We start from the raw sequence: 20946 nt of genomic DNA, 5'->3' as shown, positions 1-20946 counted from the left end.
AAAACTCCCGCCTCGGCCGCTCCAGGGTGTCGACAGGCTTCTGCGTGCACGGTGCCACAGCCGCGTGACGCCCCGCGATGTTAGCACGACTGGTTGTTCTCTTGCTCTCCCTCGCGGGTGTGAGTGCTCTGCATGCGCATGTGGCGATGCGCCCGTCGCTCCGCGGTGCTGCCTCGCCGTCGCTCCCGCTCGCTGCTCCGCAGTTGAGGCGTGTCGCCGCTGCTCTCATGACTGCTGAAGCCATCGATCCGACGGCGCAGTCGGAGGCACCGATCGAGCCAGCGGCGCGCTCGGCCTTCCAGACCTTCTCCGACTCCTTCTCGAACCTGTTTCCGCTCTGGACGGCTCTTGTTGCGCTACTCGGTCTCTTCCGCCCGGCCACACTGTCCGGGATCCCGACGTCGGCCTTCACCGGCCTGCTGGGCATGCTCATGCTCTCGATGGGCATCACCCTCACCATCGACGACTTCAAGCGCGTCCTCACCCGGCCGGGAGTCATGTTGACTGGCTTTGCCGGCTGCTACGGCTTCATGCCTCTCCTCGCGCTCGGCCTCTCCAAGGCGTTCGGGCTGACGCCCGCGCTGACGGCGGGTATGGTGCTGGTCGGCTCGATCAACGGTGGCCAGGCCTCCAACCTCTGCACCTACATCGCCAAGGGCGACGTCGCTCTCTCTGCGAGCGACTCGCTGCGGGAGCCGTGCCGGTGGCGCCGGCCGGCAGAGGGGCGGTGCCCGCTCCTATAGGTGATGATGACGACGGTGACGACCCTGGGGGCGATCTTCATGACGCCGCTGCTCTGCAAGCTCCTCCTGGGCACGCTCGTGCCCGTCGATGCCACCGGTGTCGCAGTCTCGACTATCCAGGTCCTGCGGCAGAGATGCGGCAGAGATGCGGCCGAGATGCGGCCGAGATGCGGCCGAGATGCAGCCGAGGTGTAGCCGAGGTGCAGCCGAGATCGTAGCGGCGTGCCTCGAGTCCCTAGTTGCTCCTCGGCCACTCGCGACTCCCCTGAGAGCGCCGCTCCTGCAAGCGGGTAGCGGCGAGGAGTGCCGAGGCTAGCTCCAGCAGCTCCTGTACAGGGGACAGGAACAGGGAGGCGCGCAGGGGCTCCGCCCGAGTCGCCGCACGGTGGCGAGGGTGCGTGCGCCGGAGGAGCGGGACGCGCCCACCACCTCCTCCGTCCCTCCTCCGCCGCAGGTTGTCCTGCTGCCGATCGTACTCGGCATGAGCCTGAACGCTAAGTTCCCCAAGGCAACCCCCCCCCCCCCGCCTCTCTCTCCCCTCCACTCTCCCCCCCCCTCCGTCAGGCGGTCAAGAAGGTCGAGCCCTTCTCGCCCATCGTGGGCGTGCTGTCGACGATCCTCCTCGTCGGATCCGCTGTCGCCCAGTGCTCGGCGCCCACCACCTAGATGCAAGCCACGCCGCAGCGCGGCAGCGTGTTCGGCGGTGGGCCTTGCATTCACGCGATGCTCCGAGTGCACCGCACGGCCTCGTGTCCCCTTTGACTCCCCCTTTGACTCCCCCTTCTCTCTGGGCGTGTCCGCACCGCAGGCGCCCATCCTCGCCGCCGGCCTCAAGCTGCAGGCCACCGCCTTCCTGCTGCACGTCGTCGGGGGCGCCGTCTCCTACTTTGGGCTCAAGAAGTTTTACCCAGAGACCACCTGCCGCACGGTCGCCATCGAGACGTCGATGAAGTCGTCCGCCTTTGGCTTCCTCCTCGCCAAGCTCCACTTCGGCGAGTTCCTCGTCCGCGTGCCGTCGGCCGTCTCTGTCGTCTGGATGGCCATCGTCGGCTCGTCGCTCGCTGTCGTCTTCCGCGCCCTTCCGGCGCCCAAGGAGGAGTGAGCTCCTCTCCGGGGGTCTGGGGAAGGGGTCTAGGGGAAAGGGGGGTGGTGGAAGGGGGGGTGAGGCGGGGGGGGTCGCTGCTGCTCCGAAGACGGCGCGGGTGGCAGCCGAGAGGGGCGCGGTGCGCCACCCTCTCGCGTCGAGAGAGCCGCGCGCGAGGACCGAGGTGGCCGCGCGGAGCAGCGATTTCACCAGCGTCACGTGCATCGTCGATTACTAGACACATGCATCGTTGTGTGCGGGTGTGTTGCTACGAACCCCCGCGACAACAGAGAATAAACGATAGAGCTTTTGAGGTGCAGTGCTTACTAGAAGTCCTCATCAACATCATGCACTTACCACTTTGCCGACTAAGCACTAACGTCTCAATGTTACTACGGCTTTTCTACCGACGAGTTACAACAGTACGAGCTCCACATCTCCGCTCAGGTCGCGCTACTACTTGCAACCTTGCCCTGGCCGCGTCGGCTCGTGATATGAGCAGTCAGCGACGTCGCCTCGCGCACCGCCTCGGCGCCGCAGAGCCCACTGGGCAGCATGCTGCCTGCGAGCACAGCAAACGCTTGTGTCTCGGCGTCGCAGCACGTCCACTCCACCTCCACCTCGTCCGGAGAAGAGTGCTCGAAGAGAAGCGTCCCGTCGCACGCACCCACCGGCCACGGGGCGCTCTCCCACGTCCACGGCGCACGCAAGATCGTACTGTCGGGGAGTGCGGGGCGGTCGCCGGAGCGACCCTCTGTGGGGATCCAAACGACCTTGCCGCGCTCGTCCAGCTCTCCTATGCGAGAACGCCGCCGCCATGTCACAAACGTGCGGCGACCCCTCCCCCCCCAAAAACCGGCGTCCAGCTGACCGCGAGAGAGACAGTAGCGAGCGCGCGTGCCGCCGCCGCCGCCTGGCGACGAGAGAAGCACGGCGCGGAGCACCGTGAAGCGCCGTCCGTGGGACGCGTCCGGCAGCACGGCGCTCATCCGGGGGCAGCGGGCGGCTGCCCCGCCGATGGCGCGCATGTCGGCCCCCAAAGATGGCAGCGGTGCGCAGACCTGCTCCTGCTCCGCGCCGGCCGCCAGCGGGCACGAGCAGAGCGCGCCGGTGGGGACGTCGAGCAGGAGCAGCCAGTCCCCTGCGACGGGGCGGCGGCGACGAGCGTGGAGCAAGGTGGGGCGGGCGGGGCGATGGCGGAAGGAGCAGCGCTCGCCCACGACTGCGGCCGCGTCTGCGCGGTGTGCGACCAACCGCGAGGCCCAGGCCGACGCTCGCCTCCGCTCCTAGCACGGGGGAGCGGAGGCGTGGCGCCGGTGGCGAGGGCCGCGCGGAGAGGGCTGTGCCGGCTCGCCCGGTGCTGCACGAGTCCGTCCGAGAGGAGGGCGAGGTGCGACGCGCCTGCAAGAGAGCGGCGGCCAGAGTAGAGGAGAGACGGGGCGTGGAGCCGAGGCGGCGCGAGACGCGACGCGCGCCCAGCACGACGAGCGGGGCCGCGCCTCCCCCCTCCGGCTCGCCCCCCTCCGCCGCCCGGGCGGCGAGCGGCTCGCATGCCCGGCTGCACCGCCCTCTCCGGCGGTGCTCCTCGCCGAGCATCCACTCGAGAAGCGCTTCCGAGCTCGCCTGGCGAGCCGTGGGGCTCGAGAGGGACAAGGGAGGGCGGCGGATCTCGGCGAGTCTCGGCGAATCTCGAGCACACCTCGGGCAGCTCCGCCTCCGCGTGGTCGACGCGGAGCGCGCAAGCGAGGCCCTGCTCTCGCTCTCCTCCTCCTCCCCCGGCCTCGCCTCCTCCTCCGGCCTCGCCTCCTCTCTGGCGGACGGAGAGGACGGCGGCGTCGAGCAGCTCACGAGGAGAGAAGGCGCACGGCAGCAGCCGAGCCACGCTGCCCCCCGAAGGCCAGAGCCCCAAAGGCCCGCCCGCCCCCCGCCCCGCCGCCCCGCGCGACGCAGCGGGTGGGGCGAGCGGGCGAAAAGGCCAGAGCGGGTGGCAGTGGAGGGCTCCGTCGGCGCAGAGCCAGCACACGACCTCGAGGAGGGGTGTCTGGGGGAGGGGTGGCACGGGGAGGGGTGGCTGGGGGTGGCTGGGGGAGGGGTGGCACGCAGGCCAGGTGTGGGCGGGATCTGCAGCCGGGGGGCGGAGGCGACGGCGGAGGGGGTGGAGGCGGTGGCGGTGGGGTCGGCGGTGGCTGTGGTGGAGAGGAGGGGTGGGCTAGATGTGCGAAAGTGCGGGCCATCTCGGGTAGCAATCTCGGGCAATCTCGGGTAATCTCGGGTCACCATCTCACCTCCCCCTCGTTGGCCGACCCCTCGTGCTCCGTCGGCGGTGGGCTCGCCTGCGCTGCGGCGGCTGCCTCCGCTGCCGCGCCCAGCTCCCCGCGCCGGCGCGGCCCGTCCGGAACGAGTCCGATGCAGAGGCCCCGCACCTCGACCCGGGGCACTTCTACCCGCCTGCCCGACACCGCGCCGCCACCAAGCAGCTCTTCCGCCACAAGCAGCTCCTCCGCACCGCAGCCTCTCGCTGCGCCGTCCCGCACGAAGCGGAGCGGCGGCGGAGGCGAAGCGGCGGTGGCAGAGGCGGCGGTGGAGGCGGAGGCGGCTCGGTGCGATGCGAGCAAGAGGCGGGACGCATGCGGCGACGAGCACCTGCCGGCGCAGCGGCGAGGCGTCGCGAGGGCGCTACTGCGGCCACTTCTCGCAGCACGCGGAGAGGCCGCGCCACGCGAAGTGCACTCGGGTCCTCTCGGGTCCTCTCGGGTCCTCTCAGGTCCTCTCGGGCGGGTAATCTCGGGTAATCTCGGGTAATCTCGGGTAATCTCGGGTAATCTCGGGTAATCTCGCACCACGCGAGGTGCGCCGAGCCGGCGGCGGCGGGCGGGGCAGGGCCGAGCGCAAGCTCGGGCGGGGCGTCGCAGGCGAGGAGCCGCCTGCAGCGGTGCAGGTCGGGGGCGAAGGGTGGGGAGAGGGAGGAGAGGAGGCGGGGCTTCGGGGAGGGGGAGGGAGGGGGGGGGTGCGCCAGCTCTCTGGAGACGCCAGGGCGGAGGCGTCCGCGCCGTCGCCGTCGCTGCTCGCGTCGCCGGCCTGGCGCACGAGTCGGGGGGCTGAAGGGTGGGGGGGGGAGCACGGCCTCGCGTCCCCCTCGCCTCGCGGCAAGGCAAGAGCGGGACAGAGCCGCAGCGGCTGCAGCGGCAGCCCCTTCCGAGTGCGGCAGGCACGGGTCGTCTCGAGGTCTCGAGGTGGAGGGGAGGGAGTGCCGCATCTAGGGCCGCGGGCCGCCGCCTCGCCGCGCCCCTCCGTCGGCGAGGCAGCGAGCAGCGCCACGTGCCCGCTCCACCCAACCAGCGCTAGCCGCTCTCCGCAGCCGCTCCCCCGCCCCGCCTACAAGCAAGTCTCAAAGAGCAGGTCTCGAAGAGCAAGTCTCTCCAGCCTCTCGCCCACGCGGAAGGGCGGGGCGGGACGGGATCCGCACCGACGCCTGTGGCGGGGGAGGCGAGAAGGCGACGCAGCACGGCCGCTCCAGCTGCGGCGGCAGCCGCGCGCACCAGCACGCGCGCGCGCAAACCGACGCGGCGGGGCGGGCTCGCGCCGGCGCGGCTGTCGACGTCATCTCGAAGCAGTACACCGCGCCGTCCATCGTCGCCGCTGCAAGGCGGCAGCCAGAGGCATCAAACGCCACGGCACCGACAGCGCGGCCCGTGAGCAGCAGTCGGCCGCCTACAGGAACGTTCCGAGCAGGTTCTGGGAAGCTTTCCGGCAGACGGCTTGGCACGCCCGCAGCAGCAGGCCGTGTGCGGTGGCTTCCGCAGAGGCTCCTCTGCTGGTCTCCTTCCCCGCGTGTGCCGCCGCTGCCATCGCCTCTGCAGGCTCCGCTGCCGCCTCAGGGGCGGGCCCCGCCGGATCCGCCGCTGCTGTGGTGGAGGGCGAGTCTCCTCTGCCCACACTGCCGCCGCTCTGCACGAGCAGCACACCCATGCTGCCGGCGACGGCGACGAGGCCTTGCGCCGTGACGCCGGAGCCCGCAGACGGAGTGACTGCAATGGCCTGGGCATTGAAGCGGAGCGGCGAACGCCAGCGAAGAGAGGCATGTGGGAACTGGCCCGCCGCGGCGGCGGCGGCGGCGGCAGCGTTGTGCAGGGAGAGAGGCATCGGAGGCGTTGCCTCGAGACAGACGACAAAGAGAGAGATGGAGCTGCCACCCGCTGCTACGAGTAACGTTCCATCACGGGAGCACGCCACCGTGCGTGGAGCCGCTTGCGATGGGAAGGAAATCCGTTGCACGACCACCGGTGGAGCGAGCGGGCCGCGCGGCGACGGTTGAGCGGGGGAAGACAAGAGCAGCACGGTGCCGTCACCGGCCAGCGCACACAGGTGAGTGAGGCGACCTACCGGGGCGGCGAGGCACGCCGCGACGCCTGTTGGAGGCGGAGGGAGAGCGATCGCGGGGCTGGCTTCGCGGGAGCTGGGCAGCAGCAGCAGCGGCAGCAGGCGCGGTTTCTTTTTTCTAGCTTGCGAGCAGGTGGCTTAAGGGTGGTGTGTGTGTGTGCGTGCACTCACTCACTCACGTGGCTTTAGCCACTTGCTCCATGAGCAAAACAGTCCAAAAAGCACCTGGAGCAGATGCCTTACGCCGCCTGTGGACATGGATGGGAAAAACAGTGCGCAAGAAGCACCTGGAGCAGATGGCTTACGCCGCCTCTGGACATGGGCAAAACAGTCCAAAAAGCACCTGGAGCAGATGGCTTACGCCGCCTGTGGAATGGGCAAAACAGTGCAAAAAGCACCTGGAGTAGATTCCAAACAAACGCCGCCTGTGGCCATGTGAGCGCTCGGGTGGCACCAGGTGGCTTCGGCCCCCTCCAAGCCACCTGCCCCGCCCCCCTCGCCACACCTGGAGGGCTGGCGCCAGGTGGAGGAGCGAGGCAAAAACCGGAGGGGGGGCTTATTTCCTATCACTACGTAGTATACCTGAGTGAGAGAGAGAGAGAGAGAGAGAGAGAGAGAGAGAGAGAGAGAGAGAGAGAGAGAGAGAGAGAGAGAGAGAGAGAGAGAGAGAGAAATTTGAGAACCAACAAGAAATCACGACTCTCACCGAGAGATCCTTGGGCGCGCTCGGCAGCTTGTCAGCCCTCAGCCGAAGCTGGGGCCGGTCCCTCTTCTTTCTATACCTGGTGTTAGTGAAGTGCTAGTGCGCGCGCCAGAGTCCCATGCCCAGTGTTGTGCGAGAGAGTTTTGTTGTAAAATTCTGTCACTAAACACAATCTCGAGAAACCAAAAAGGGGCGCGGGAGAACTACGAATCCGTAGTCCTAATCTCATCCACGACTTTCGCCGGACCTCAATCAATCGCACAAGAAAGCATGCGACGGCACTCCCGGGTCCCCTCGGTCGCCCGCTCTGGTGCGAGCTGGGGGTGGGCCGGGCCGGTCATCGCGCTGCCCGTGCCCATGATCGATCACGCCACTAGCCCCACTGCTCCCATCCCGATGTCTTGGTGGGGTAGTGGTGCTTGTGCCAGTGCTTGGCGATTTCCGTCCGCGTCGTGACCCAGACCTCGTCGCCGTGCTTCTTCACGTAGTCCAGGAATCGAGCCAGGCCGATCGCGCGGCCGGGCTGGCCCACAATGCGGCAGTGCAGGCCCACGTTCATCATCTTGGGCGTGCCCTCGCGGCCCTCCTTCAGGAGCTGGTCGAACGCACCCGCCAGGTGAAGGAAGAAGGCCTCCTCGTGGGGGAAGTTCGCGCCGCGCACAAAGACCATGTCGTTGTTCGTCAGCGTGTACGGGATGATGAGCCACGGCTTGCCCTCGTCAAAGTTCCAGAAGGGCAGGTCGTCGCTGTAGGCGTCGGCGTCCCACAGGAAGCCGCCCTCCTCGATGATGAGCCGGCGCGTCCGCTCGTTCGGCTTGCCCTGGTAGATGCCCATCGGCCGGTAGCCGACGACGCGCTTCTGAATCTCCACCGCCGCCTTGATGTGCTTGCGCTCCTCCTCCTCGGGCACGTTCTGGTAGTCGATCCAGCGGTAGCCGTGGGTGGCGACCTCAAAGCCCGCCTCCACCATAGCTTTGGCGACGTCCGGGTTGCGGCTGAGCGCCATGGCGACGGCGAACACGGTGAGCACCATGCCCCGCTCCTTGAAGAGCTTGTGGACGCGCCAGAAGCCCGCCCGGCTGCCATACTCGTACAGACTCTCCATGTTCATGTTGCGCTCTCCGACAATCTTGCGCTCCCCTACAATCTCCGAGAGAAGATTTTCCGAGAACTCGTCGCCGTGAAGGACGCAGTTCTCTCCCCCCTCCTCGTAGTTCATGACGAAGCTCAGCGCAAGCTTCGCGCCGCCCGGCCACTTGGGCTGAAAGGTGGTGTAATTTCTTCCGTAGCCGATCATGTCGCGAGGTGGGTAGCCATAGGGGGATGCATAGGTCCCGTTCTCGTAGTTCGTGTAGTCATCGGTGGGGTAAACGAGCCTTGATCCGCCCTTGGCACCGGGGCAGACGCAGGGCGTGGGGCCGCCGGCCGAGCACGAGCAGGTCTCCGTCATCTCTGAAATCGTGGCCGGGCCCTTGGCCTTTGGCTTTGCCTTCAGAGGGGTGCGAAGCCCCGCCTGCCGCTTCATGTCTCCCACCTCGGCTTGCAGGTCCTTCACGAGCGAGTGAAGCGTCGAGATTGCTCCAGTAAGCTCCGAAGTTTGCCCGTCGGCCGGCGGAACCGCAGCCATGGTGACGGCTGCCGGAGAGGTGAAGCGGCTCGCGCCGAGGACAGCAGCTGCGCCGACCAGCACTCCCATCGAGAGGGTTGTGAGCGTCTGCAGGCGCGGCGCGCCCGGCGCCGAGCGACCGCCCTCATACCTGGCCTGGCTCTCGTCGAGTAGTTTGTCCCTGGCGTTGAGGGCCGACATCCCGCGCTAGCGAGGAGACTTCCTTACACGAGGACGGCCGTCTATCGTGGGGGTATAGCGAATTTTTGAAAACAGTTGGGGAAAGGGGGACAGCCCGCCCACAGGCTGCAGGAGGAGATGTTGCTGCCCCAAGTTCCGCGCACTTAAACCCCCGACCCCCTGGGTCGGCAGTCGACACCCCCTATGTGGGTACGTCGTCGCACGTCCGTAATCCTCGTTGACGTTGTCCTCGTTCCGCGAGTCGGCCGAGACCCGGACAGCGAAATCGATGGTGCAATCGTACTAGGCCAAGAAGGGGGAAAGGACGCACAGGCACAGCGACCTTGCCGCTGCGGCGTGCGGCGCGCCCTTATTGCTTATAGGGGCCGCTGCCCCCGCCACGTTAGGTCGATGCGACGCCCGCCGAAATCGGCTGCCGCGCCATGTTTCTACTTCGGCGCGCACTCCCGGCGCTCTCAATCTCTCGCCCCGCGGTGAGATCAGAGATGGTTGGTTCGCTGGGGTTGCTGGCAGCACCCCCAGGCGCGCAGCCGCACCGTCCGGACATGCCTCATGCGTCCGGAGCGGCTGCACACATCACCGCTCGCGGTACCCCCCCTGCACATCACATCTAAAGCCATGCCCCCCCCCCCCCCCCCCCCCAGCAGCAGGGGGATGGCTTTAGATGTGCAGGGGGGGTACCGAGCACCGAGCAGCCGAGCAGCGGGTCACCGAGCCGGGTGTGCGGCCGCTCTCCCGGGGGTCCTGAGAGAGGTGTTGGTACGGTACTCTGTTCACAGCGCACAGTGGAGACTATGCAGCACTATTAACGGCCAATCCACAGACACACGCTGTCTCCTTTTGGCAAGTCTCGGCACTCCCCACCGCAGGTGTGACAGGACAGCCTGGCTATCCGCGACCGGGGCGACTACGCTGGAACTAGCCTACTTGTGCATCGGTCCCGCCGTTCCTCCAAACCACCCGGGGTTGCATGCGCAAACACGCGCATGAGCTAGCCATGCCACTCCCCGGCGCGGGCACATCGACTCACGTGAAGGCACTGGACACGTCCTCATCTGACCCACGTAGAACTCCAATCAGAGACGAGATAACAGGTAGCGCCCTCTCGGTTCTGGGCTCGGTGGCTGTGCCGCATCGCACAGGACTAGCCGGCACCCCGGGCTTAGCCGGGCGCGGCAGGCTCATGGCGAGGGCGGCTGCTCACCTCCCTATCAATTCTTAGGAGATGCACTAGGACCTCGAGCGCAGATTCTGATATCTCGCTGCAGAAGGCCGGCAGTGTCGTTGTGGTTCGGCGAGCCAGTCGAACCGCAGGTGCACCTCAGCGATGGCTGGAGCAGCATCGCCCAACCTGCTATTCTGGCTCTGGAGCAGGAGAGTGAGCACGAGAGCGAGTGGCCCGGCAGCTCGTCCTCGGCCTCGTCACTGTCGCTCTCGGCTGCAGATGCGGGTTGCCGCCGGTTGCAAGAGCCCCGCGCTGATTCAATCACCCAAACGCGCGACGCGCCGTGCACGAAAGTCGGCTGCGCCGCGGCGGACATATGTGCAGGTCTATGCGGGGGGATCAAAGCAGTGACCAGTGTGTGCAACCGCCCGCAATTGAGAGACGTTTGCGGGCACCCGAAGTAAGTCCTGACGAAAACCTCCAGGCCGACGCACTAGGTCCCGGGCATGCCCACTCGCTGGTGTCCAGTCCGAGCCTGACTGTTCTTCACCTTCCTGCATGTGCATGTACATGTTGGTAGGCTAAGGGGGAGGTGATGAGGAGTCAGTTATGCGCGGCGGGCGGTTAGAGACGTTACGGGTTAGGGAGGTGTTGATGAGTGAGTCAGGCCGCGCGGCGGGCGGTTAGACGTTACGGGGCGAATCCGCGAATCGAACGTTCGGGAGGCTTTGGAGCGGAGCGTGTCTCATTGCGTCAGGCTAACCGACACCACCGGGAGCGTGGCGGTGGCGCAGGGCCGGCCGCACACCACATGCCGAATCCGCTCGTGTTCGTCGGCGGGGGCGCGGCGCTGACGGCGGCGGGCAGGGCGAACGGTGGGAGGCGTCGAGTGGAGGCGGACCATTCCAGCGGCTGGGCGAGGTCCTGAATGTCGTCGGCTTAGTGGCTCTCGAGTCTCGTGATCGCGGGCTCGATCGCATACATCTCTCTGGATGGGGTCACTCCCGCGACAGGGCGGTTTGAAGCAGCACTTGGAGCACTTGGAGTGCAGTCAGCAACCGCAGCGTCCAGCGAAGGGAGCGGCGGACGGAGCGGCGGAGCAGAGGGCGGAGCGGGGATACATACATACACTAACTAACTAAGGGGCAACTCCGCGGTCCGTGCATGCACTGACCGACGGTCGTCATTGCTCAGAAAACACCTCTGCGAGGATCCCATTAGAATTCTCGCTGTGACGCAGCAAAGAAAGAAAGAAAGAAAACAGACAACCCAAGGGAGGGTGCGGCACAATTCTTCTTTCGTCTGCGAGGATCCATTAGAATCTGCGGCAAATTCTTCTGCCGGTTCGGCACGAGGCGCGGTGGCGGAGGCACGGACTATACTCGGTCGCTGAAAGAATTCAGAGCGGAAGACTCAGTGGCTCGCCTCCCGCACGCCGCAGCCCGCTCAGCATGCCTTCTCATATGACCGAGAAGAGCCTGGACCGTGCGGGTAAGCCTGAAAAGCGAAAGAAGAAGCGGCCGCCCGAGGCAATCTCCGCAGATGCAAACCTACCGCCCACAAAGAAGAAGAAGAAGAAGAAGGAGGCGGGAGACCCGACTCAGATTCAGGAGCCAAAAGAGAAGAAGAGGAAGAAGCGTGCAGTCAAGGAGGAGGCCGCGGCGGTGATCAGCGGCGCGGACAAGCGTCGGGCAAAGAAGCGTGCAGTCAAGGAGGAGCCCGCAGCAGCCGTCGCCTCTGCCTCCTCAGCGGACGAGGAGGCGCCAGCCGACGGCGGTGCTCGCGTGGCCTGCACGCTCTTTGTGGGGCAGCTGCCGTACAAGGCCACCGCCAAGGACGTCGAGGCCTCGCTCCCAGCCGCACCAGCCACGACGGCCCCAGCCACGGCCCCAGCCCTCGCCTGACCTGCCGCGCGCAGGCGCACTTCCTGGCCGTGTGCGCCCCGCCGGTGTCGGTGCGGCTCCTCACCGAGCGCGAGAGCGGGGCCTCGCGCGGCATGGCCTTTGTCGAGCTCTCCTCCGAGTCGGAGGTCCCACTCTTGCCCTGCAGCTACACCCCTCGTGCCTCTCACCCTGACCCTGACCCTGACCCTGACCCTAACCCTAAACCCAGGTGCACTCTGCCCTGCGGCTACACCACTCGTGTCTCTACGGCCGGCGCATCAACGTCGAGCGGACGGTCGGCGGAGGCTCCGCGTGCGAGAAGCGGCAGAGCCGGATCGGCCTTCTGCGCGAGAAGCAGGGCGCGCAGATGTCGCGCAAGGTGAGACACCTCCGAGAAGCGTCCCAGACAAATTCCGAGACACCTCCGAGATGCGTCCGAGATGCGTCCGACACCTCCGAGATGCGTCCGAGATGCGTCCGATGCGTCTGAGAGATGCCCGAGCCGGCCGCCCCTCTGCCCACTCCCGCGCCCCCCGCCGCCTCGACCGCCGCCTCGACCACCGCCCAGGTGCGCGAGCTCGTCGAGGAGGCTCTCCCGGCGGCGTGCGAGGCGGAGGAGGGGCAGGTGACGCGCGAGGACTTTGACGAGCGCGCGGTCGAGTTTCTGCTCTCTGTGTCGCCGCCCGTCGCCGAGGTGTGCGCCGAGACAGAGATGGCCGAGAGACATTGCCGAGATATGGCCGAGGTCTGGCCGGGTCACGCCAAGCGGGCCTGGAGGCGAGCCAGAGAGACGCGCCGCGTGACTCGTCGGTGCGCGCGCTCCGGCGCTGTGCAGGCGGCCATTGCTGAGATGGCGGGCCTCAACTTGAGCGGCGTGCGCAACCGCTCCGCGTGGCTCATGGGCGTGCTGCGGCGGTTCGTCGCCGAGTCGGACCCGTTCGGCAAGAGCAAGGAGCAGGAGGAGGCGACCGGCGAGGGTGAGGGCGGCGGGCAGAAGGGCAAGGGCGGCGGGGGGAAGGGCAAGGGCGGCAAGGGCAAGGGCAAGGGTAAGGGTAAGGGCAAGGGTGGGCGAGGCGGCCGATCCTCTGACGGCGCCGGCCCTGGAGGTGGCACGTCCACGTTCGCTGCGAAGCGGCGTGCGAGAAGCCACGAGAAGTCGGCGGCGGTTTAAGAGTCTAGAGAAAAAACTCGCGGCGCAGCAAATATGATTATAATTTAATACATAAACATATGATAGTTACTTTTTTTTAGCTCACATTAGCCACTTAGGGCTGCCGAGAGGGCACGGTGCCGTTGGGCGTGGACGGCGGCCGGCCCAGCTCCGGGTCTGGCGAGGCGCGTCCCCGGTCGGCGAAGTGGACACGGCAACCGGCGTCGTCCGTCACGGTCGCGAGGCAGACCTTCACCTTGTCGCGGGGTGCAGCGTAGTGCAGCCGCTGCTTGGCTGGCTGCGGCCGGGTCGAAGGGGCGGTGGAGCGCTCGAGCAGCCAGACGTGGCTGGGGAAGGTTTGCTGGAGCAGCGTCCCCTCGGCGGGCACCGTGCCGTACCTGACACGTGCACGTGCGCCATCAACACAACGGTCCATCTCACTCAGTGGATTCGCCGCGTCACGTGAGCTCAAGGGCTACGACTACACCGAATACAGACTGAGACCGCTGGAACACGTGTCCTCTCGAGCGCTAGTCGGGAGACGCGGGTCTGTCCTGCGCATCTAGTCTCCCGTGCTGCCGCCGCTCCCCCTGCGGTGTGATCCAAAACAGGCTCCACTCGCAGTCGCAGCCTCGGTTGTCGAACTCGACAGTGACGACCTCGCCCTCGACCTGGGAAGGCAGGCCGGCGGGCGGACCTCTCCGCACGCACAGCGTGGCGGGGCAAGGGCAGAGGGCGAGGGCAGCCCCTCGCATCTCCACACCGAGGCAGGCCACACCAAGGCAGGCAGGCAGAGTGCAGGGCCCAAGCAGCACACGCGGGGCAAGCGAGACCTCCTCCCCGTCGGCCGAGACCGGGCCCGGCTCCTCCGCACTCGCCTACACGAAGCTTCCGAGAAGGCTCCCGGAAAGGTCCGCCGACCGGAGGCCCTGGCTCCGCTTCCCGCGCCGCCGCCTCGATCGGGGCGAGCCGTGTCGAGGGCGGGTCTGCGTCTGCCAGCGCCGGGTGCGTGCCGCTGTAGATCGCAGCGAGCAGCGCGAAGCCCTCCGGGTCATACGCCGCGAGACCGCCTGCTCCCGCTCACGCCGGCGCCACTCATCTCGCGAGCCTTCTCGGCCCACATCTCGGGCCTCGGGCCTTCTCGGCGGCCCACATCTCGGCTACGTCTCGGCTACGTCTCGGCTACGTCTCGCCCGGTCCGGGTGGGGGCGTGCAGCTCGCGCGGTCGACAAACTCGCCGTGGGTGCCAAAGTACCACATCGTCAGCTCTGCGAAGTACTCAGACGCGTTCGAGCCCGCGTAGGCGCGAGAGCCGTCAGGTCGCGTCCACCGGCCGTGCGCGCAGACCGCGGTGTCAAACGTCTCTCGGATGGCGAGTTGCAGCGCGGGGGGCAAGCCGACGTCCATGATGCAGTGGGCAAACTCGTGGGTGAGGATGTCGCACCCCTTGTACCGCGGGTCCGAGTCGAGGTCGATCAGGTTCTCCTCGCCGCACGAAGACTGTACCCCGCCCATCCCGCGCGTCCGCTGGTCGAGCGTGACGCCCCTCTCGCCCGTATAGCCGCCGTCCACGCCCTTCATGTGCCGGTGCTCGGGAAGATCGCTCGTCCCCTGCCCGATTCCGATGACGTGGAACGAGGCGCCTCTCCGCGCGAGGCGATCGCGCACGGCGGTCGGCATGTGCCGAAGCATCCGCGAGAGCCGGTCGGCCGCGACAACGACCGCGGCGTCCGAGACAGACGCGTGCGCCCGAACCGGAACGCCGAGAACATCGACCTCTTTGCCAAAGAAGGAATGGTCGAAGAGCGAGCGCACAACTCGCGGCTGCTCCGTGAACTCGCCGCTGACGCCGCCGCTGGCAGCTCGCGGCTTCCTGCGCTTGGAAGCGGAGGCCTCCTCGGCATGCGCGCACACGCATCCGCCCGCGCCGAGGACAGCGCCCGCGGCGCGGCGGGCGATCCTGGGCGAAAAGCGCGAGAACATGCCAACTTGGAGCCACAGGTTAGGGCGTACGCCCTTACCACAGGCAACAAGCTCGCGGTTAAGGCGTGTCGCTTCGGCGTGGTGAGAAGTCCGCGAAAAGATTTTTTCCGACGTAGTTATATACCTACCTACCTTAAAATCCCTGTGTGGTGGCGGCGTGCCGTCTCCCATCCCTCCCTTGGGTTGTCTGTTTTCTTTCTTTCTGTCTGCTGTGCCTCGGGTTCGTGCGTCGCCCAGCTAAAAAGAAAGAAAGAAAACGGCGAACCCAAGGGAGGGATGGGAGGACGGCACGCTGCCGCCACCACACAGGGATTTTAAGGAGAGGGGTGTGGTGCGCTAGCCGTCGCCCACCCTTGGGCGTCCGCCTCTTCCTATCTCTCTTCGCAGTCCTTCTCCGATTCTCGTCGCCCATCTATCTGGAGATGTCTGCTGGTTACTATTACTTACTTGGCGCGCACTGTTCGTGCGTCGTGTGACACACTTCGTGCGTCACCCATCTGTCTCTCCGGGAGACGTGTGCTCTATTTGTTTAGTTGCGCGCACGGCAATCCTCTCTCTCTCTCTGTTCGTTGTTTAGTTACACCAACCGTGTTTGAGAGAGAGATTTTTAGCAATACCTTAAAGAGAGGTTACAGGCGGGTAAGGTCCGTTAGCGGGAGATCGGCGGGAGCGGCGCACGTTTCGAATTCGGCGGGCGTTTCGAATTTGTCGACGGACCGTTTCAGGTCGCTGCGCTCCCGTATGAGCGAGCAATACCAAACAACTCTAACTAACACTCACACGTCATTTGGGGCCTGGAGCCCTGTTCACGCGCGCGCGAGACGTGCAGACAGGGTTGCCAGGTGAGATTTTAGGAAACCAACAAGAAATCACGACTCTCACAGTGATTTGGGCTCGGCAGCTTGTTAGCCCTCAGCCGAAGCTGGGGCCGGTCCCGTAGCCGAGAGAGCCCGCGCCGATGAGTTCGACGCGGTCGGGGGGCCTTGCGGAGAGGCCAGCGAGGTGGCGATCGCTGTACTTCATGGTGCCCTCGGTGGGGCGGCTGACAAGCCAGAGGTCGATACTCTGGACGACCCATAGCGGCATAGGATGCCACGAATGCCTGGAGGAGAGGGAGGCGATTTCTCTCCGTGTTTGTTATGACCCCCCCCCCCCCCCCCCATGAACACACCAGTGAGGGAGGGCGAGACGATCGAGGGGTCCCGTACAACGCGGAATCGACCCTTTCCAGTGCTCAATCAAGTAAGTGCTCAAGTTACACCACAGTTGTGAGAGAGTGTGGGGCGAAAAAAGAATGTTTCATTCGACTCTCACTTCACTAGGCCCTTGGTTGGGCGCCTGTGTTCTTTCTTTCTTTCTACTCTACTCTCTCTAGGCACGGGAGTCATAGTGTGCCACGGCGCGCACTGGCACTGACAATACACAATTTGAAGTGTTCCAAAAACGAATGCACAGGCGCGAAGAAAGAAAGTTTCGCCCAAAGGAAGGCCAAGGCGAGAAGTCCAAGTCGGCTCGCGCGGTGCCGGTGGGGTGAGCTGGTCTATTTGTGCGCAAGCACGAAGCAGGTACGGCTCTTACCAACATACCTGAGGGTGGACTGCTGACAGGGTTTGCGATGAGGAGCGACACCGAATCCTCGGGGTTCCCGCTTGCTCAAGATCTGCTGACAACTCCTCGTAGTCGTAGCTACTGGGTACTGCACAGTAGGGTTGTCAAACGTTAACATAAGAGCTGAACAGTGTTGCTTAGTGTTAACAGTAACAAACAACAGAACAACAGTGGGGCTCCCCAACAACAGTAGCTAACGTTAGGCCGGCTGAACAACAATAAGGAAGGCCTGGCAGTGACCCACGACGATCTCCAGCGTCCAGTGCGGCTGCGGGTAATACCCGAAAATACCCGGGAAACCCCAGGTATTTTCGGGGTTTACCCGGGTTTTTTTTGGCATTTTCTGCTTGCTGACCACTGAACAACAGTAACAAAAAGTAATCTTCCAACACCCGGACGTTCCCAGGGTGATGGAAGGTTCGACGCACCCCCGGACTGGGCAGAGAAATCCCAGGGTAAACGTGTAAAGACGCTGGGCACTCCACCCCCCCGCGCCCCCACTTGCCCTGACTGCACAGGATAGCGTGAGCAACAGTAACAACAGTAACAAACAGTAACAGCTTGGGCTGGGGAGAACACTTGAACAACGTTGAGGATTTTAGCCAACAATAGTGCAACTGTTAGGCCCAAAGTTAACGTTTGATGCACACAGGGGCCGCGGCGCACGGCGGGCGCGCAGCTGCTCAAACAAGCTTGCACAAAATTTCTCCTTTCTCACAACTAAACATGGCCCCATGGAGAGTGTGCACAGCCTATGCTCCATGGGGGGGTTGGGCCGCGGACGCTGGTGCGCCTCGCAGACTCGGTACTCGACACGGCCAGGGTGCAGGGATCGCCGTGCATGCACTCGAACGGCTGCGGTACGGGGTACGACTGCCCGCTGTTGGCCTCGTTTGGCAGCATGGACAGGTCGCTGTGTGGCATTTAAGGCCGCCAAAACCACACTACTCGGCGGCGGCGGGCTCGTCGGCGGGCTCGCCCTCTGATGCCGGCGCCTCCGCCGCCTTGGCCTCCTCGGCCTTCTTCTCCGTCTTGCCCTGCACCATGTTGATGAAAGTCTCGAACGGGTTGTCGCCCGCCTCGGGTTTGTCGCCGCCGAAGAGATCCTTGATGAATTTGGGCATCATCACAAACTCGCTCGCGCGGCGAGACACGGTGGGGCGGTGGACAACCGGCGGGCAAAGGAGCGCCTGAGCGCGGAGAGGCTGAGGCCTCAGCAAGGAGAGGGGCTATATCGCACCACGGGAGGGAGACGTGCCTCAGCGGAGCCGGCGAGCATGAAGAGGGCCATTTTCCGAGCGCCTGCGGGAGGAGTGCAGGCAAGTGCAGGTACGCGATGGTCGGAAGCCTTTGCGCCCGTTTTGCACCGCGAACCGCACAACCAGGCTTTCGCGTGCTGGCAGCACTCGTGTGGTGGCGCGTGCGTGTGCTAGGGGGCAAGGACGTCAGATAAGGTGGGGGATGAGGGGAGGAGCCTGGATGCGGGTTAGTAGATGCAAGGCAATCTGCTTCGTCTCACACGCTTTCGCCCCTGTGCGCGCCTAATTGAATTCTTTTCGATCTTTTTCTGAAAGCACCGCTTAATTTCTTTTTCAACTCTGCGCAAGAGCCCCTCCTTGAATTGTGAGGAGACCCTCCCGGCGGCGCGCTCACAGGCGCTCGCGGCTGGAGCGATTGGGGGGCGCCCTCGTTGCGCTAGCCATGCTTGGATCTGCACGTCTCGCGCGCGCGTGAACAGGCTCCAGGCCCCAAATGACGTGTGAGTGTTAGAGTTGTGGTATTGAAAATCTCTCTCTGGATCTTTGGTACGATTGTGAGCGCAGCCGCTCATAGTCCTACGAGATGTAGGATTGCGAGCTGAACTGCTCACGATCGGAGGCATGTTGCAGGATTGTGACTGCGGCACCCATGAGGCAAATAGCCAAATCCTCCCGTGCCTTTGCCTTTAGCCATGCCCTGCCGCTCTGACCCGCAGCCGCCGCCCGAGAGCAATGCCGCTGCGCCCGCCGCCGAGTGCCCGTCAGCGTATGGGGCGACGGTCGAGCTGATTGGTGGGAGCCACCCCGGCATCGACAAGTGGCTCGGCGGCGAGCTGGCGGCGGACGGCTGCATCTATGGCGTGCCGGGCAGCGCCAAGTGCGTCCTCAAGGTGGACCCGCGCACGGACGAGGTGACGCGACTCGGCGACCTGCGCGGCCTCTCGGCCATCCGCGGCGGAAAATTCAAGTGGCTGCGCGGCGCGCTCGACCCAGAGACGGGCGACACGTTCGGCGTGCCGTCCAACGGCAACCAGGTGCTCCGCATCGACCGCGCGGGCGGCATCGATCTGCTCGGCGACCCCGACGCGCTGCAAGGCCACTGGAAGTGGCACGGCGGTGTCCGAGCCGCCAACGGCAGCCTCTACTGCTGCCCGTGCAACGCGGACAGGGTGCTCAAGATCGCCCCGGCGAGCGGCGAGGTGAGCCTGGTGGGCGGGCCGTGGCCGGGCAAGCAGAAGTGGTACGGCTCGCTGCTCGGCAAGGACGGCTGCATGTACAACGTGCCAAACTGCGCCTCGGCGGTGCTCCGAGCCTGACCCAGCGAGCGAGACCTCCCTCCAGACGTGACCCGCCTGTGCACCGTCCTGCAGGTTCTCAAGTTCGACCCGGCCAGCGAGACGGGCACCCTACTAGGCAATCTGCCGGGCGGCGGCTGGAAGTGGCACGGCGCCGCGGTCGGCGGCGACGGGAACATCTACGGGGTGCCTGCGCACGCGCGGCGGGTGCTCAAGATTGTGGTCGGGAGCGACGAGGTGGGCCGAGAGTTGGCGTGAGAGATGCAGGTTGCTGCCTGGTGAGAGACGTGCACGTGCCATCTCACAGGTGCGCGAGATTGGGATGGTGCTGCCCGACACAAAGTACAAGTGGGGCGGCGCTTGCACCGCGGCCAACGGCGACGTGGTCTGCTTTCCCTCAGACACGGGGCGGACCCTCCACATCTGCTGCGCGCCGGGCGTGCCCGAGGACGAGCAGGTGAGCCTGATCGGCCCGAGCTACCCGGGAGGCAACAAGTGGCAGAACGGCTTCCTCGGCCGCGACAACGCCATCTACGGCCTGCCCTGCAACGCGCCGGCCGTGCTGCGCATCTCGCCAAGCTTCGAGGTGACGACGCTGCGACTCTCGGGCGGCGACTCGTGCGGCGCCTCCCCCGAGAAGTGGGAGGGCGGTGTGATTGCGCCGAGTGGCGTCATATACGCCATGCCGCAGCAGGCCGATCGGGTGCTCCGAATCGACCCGGGGGCCAGGGCTGCGTAAGGGTGTCCCTGTTGGGGTTGAATGCCTTCCGTCTACTATCTCGTGTAAAGCCGTATAGAGGCAAGAGCAGCATTGTGATACGTTAGAGAAAGCAAAAGAGCACAGCAATTCTCCTTAGTGTAATGTTACAGGTGGGTTAAGCGGGAGATTTGCGCGAGCAGCGGGGAATCCTATTTCCACCGTTAGACGAAACATGGAAAAGCAACCTCTCGCTTTCCGCGGCGGACTGCGACTCCGTCTCCGACTGCGGACTCTCTGGAGGTCTGGCTCTGGCGACCCCCGCTGTGAAACGTGTATCAGGTGTATATCACACTGTGTTTAGCACTTACGCGTTAGCCGTTACGGCTCTAACCTCTAACACGGTACACCTTAAGGTACATGGATAATTAACTACTCGGAGCGCTTGCACAGGGAGTAAGAGAGCCGAGGGCAACTCACATCGTCTGGTGTAGATTCCCTCCAAGCCGAATCGAGTTGGATCGCGATGCCAGGTCACTCGTGTCGCTACCGTCGGTGGGGTCCCGCGAGGCTCGGGAGGCGGTCGAGGCGGTCGAGGGTCGTAGCGGACCGAGTTGGTCGCGCGGTGTCTCCCCTCTGATGTGTTGCAGCTCTAGTGGCGCTTGCTCCATGGAGCTGCAACACGAGGCTGCCGGGGCTGGCGCCGAGGGGCGGAGGGGGAAGGACGTCTGGCTCTCCAGCTGCTGTGAGGATTGCGACGCGCATGAAGGAGCGGGGCGGATCGGGAAGGACGCCTGGCTGCTGTGGACGTCGACAGAGGCGAGACTCGCTGCCTGCGCCCGTCTGATCGACGTCGTTCGGATCGAGGTCGCGCGCGAGGAGAGAGGCATGTCGGTCGTCCGCAGGCCGCCGAGAGGTTGCGCCGGGTCCTTGACCCACACCTGGTCGGGTACGGGCGTTGTGAGGCACACATCTCCACACGCTACTGCATCGTCTATCGGACCCCGCAACTCGACACCTTGGTCTGCCCGTGCGTCTTCATCATCCGCTCCTGCCTCTTCTGCTCAGTCCGCCGCCTGTGCCACATCACGCCGGCGATGGCCGCCCCGATGACGGCCACGGCGCCGCCTGCGGCACCTGCAATCACCCCCGCCATGCCCCCCCCTTCCGGGTCCACTTCAATCGGCGC

At 65.5% G+C, this 20946-nt stretch overlaps 7 protein-coding genes across 7 annotated transcripts; 3 read left to right on the top strand and 4 right to left on the bottom strand.

The window, feature by feature from the left end:
* Positions 1 to 431: 431 nt before the first annotated feature.
* Positions 432 to 1845, top strand: EMIHUDRAFT_308275 (hypothetical protein; the record flags this gene model as incomplete). Its single annotated transcript, XM_005794382.1, has 5 exons — positions 432 to 662; positions 744 to 863; positions 1198 to 1215; positions 1308 to 1379; positions 1552 to 1845. 5 exons carry the CDS (start codon positions 432 to 434, stop codon positions 1843 to 1845), a joined length of 735 nt encoding a protein of 244 aa, XP_005794439.1.
* A 310-nt stretch (positions 1846 to 2155) lies between these two features.
* Positions 2156 to 6300, bottom strand: EMIHUDRAFT_447545 (hypothetical protein). Its single transcript, XM_005794381.1, has 10 exons — positions 5610 to 6300; positions 5300 to 5538; positions 5146 to 5202; positions 4113 to 4325; positions 3527 to 3868; positions 3303 to 3450; positions 3182 to 3228; positions 3044 to 3113; positions 2699 to 2968; positions 2156 to 2623 (listed from the first exon to the last, which is right to left on the bottom strand). Exons 1-10 carry the CDS (start codon positions 5968 to 5970, stop codon positions 2271 to 2273), a joined length of 2100 nt encoding a protein of 699 aa, XP_005794438.1. The 5' UTR covers positions 5971 to 6300; the 3' UTR covers positions 2156 to 2270.
* A 983-nt stretch (positions 6301 to 7283) lies between these two features.
* EMIHUDRAFT_194677 (hypothetical protein) lies at positions 7284 to 8606 on the bottom strand (the record flags this gene model as incomplete). Its single annotated transcript, XM_005794380.1, has 1 exon — positions 7284 to 8606. One exon carries the CDS (start codon positions 8604 to 8606, stop codon positions 7284 to 7286), a length of 1323 nt encoding a protein of 440 aa, XP_005794437.1.
* A 2727-nt stretch (positions 8607 to 11333) lies between these two features.
* EMIHUDRAFT_95191 (hypothetical protein) lies at positions 11334 to 12936 on the top strand (the record flags this gene model as incomplete). The annotated part of the gene is made up of 5 exons (XM_005794379.1): positions 11334 to 11720; positions 11801 to 11911; positions 11995 to 12060; positions 12334 to 12459; positions 12601 to 12936. 5 exons carry the CDS (start codon positions 11334 to 11336, stop codon positions 12934 to 12936), a joined length of 1026 nt encoding a protein of 341 aa, XP_005794436.1.
* A 94-nt stretch (positions 12937 to 13030) lies between these two features.
* Positions 13031 to 14898, bottom strand: EMIHUDRAFT_95190 (hypothetical protein; the record flags this gene model as incomplete). Its single annotated transcript, XM_005794378.1, has 2 exons — positions 13031 to 13313; positions 14102 to 14898. The coding sequence occupies 2 exons, from the start codon at positions 14896 to 14898 to the stop codon at positions 13031 to 13033; spliced, it is 1080 nt and encodes a 359-aa protein (XP_005794435.1).
* A 2298-nt stretch (positions 14899 to 17196) lies between these two features.
* On the bottom strand, positions 17197 to 17797 carry EMIHUDRAFT_447544 (hypothetical protein; the record flags this gene model as incomplete). The annotated part of the gene is made up of 2 exons (XM_005794377.1): positions 17197 to 17696; positions 17747 to 17797. 2 exons carry the CDS (start codon positions 17795 to 17797, stop codon positions 17451 to 17453), a joined length of 297 nt encoding a protein of 98 aa, XP_005794434.1. The 3' UTR covers positions 17197 to 17450.
* Positions 17798 to 18457: 660 nt separating this feature from the next.
* EMIHUDRAFT_194671 (hypothetical protein) lies at positions 18458 to 19799 on the top strand (the record flags this gene model as incomplete). Its single annotated transcript, XM_005794376.1, has 3 exons — positions 18458 to 19066; positions 19136 to 19297; positions 19368 to 19799. The coding sequence occupies 3 exons, from the start codon at positions 18458 to 18460 to the stop codon at positions 19797 to 19799; spliced, it is 1203 nt and encodes a 400-aa protein (XP_005794433.1).
* Positions 19800 to 20946: the final 1147 nt, after the last annotated feature.

This window comes from Emiliania huxleyi (genome assembly GCF_000372725.1).
Source record: "Emiliania huxleyi CCMP1516 unplaced genomic scaffold EMIHUscaffold_1, whole genome shotgun sequence".
NCBI lineage: Eukaryota > Haptophyta > Isochrysidales > Noelaerhabdaceae > Emiliania > Emiliania huxleyi.
This window is presented reverse-complemented; position numbering and strand designations above follow the sequence as displayed.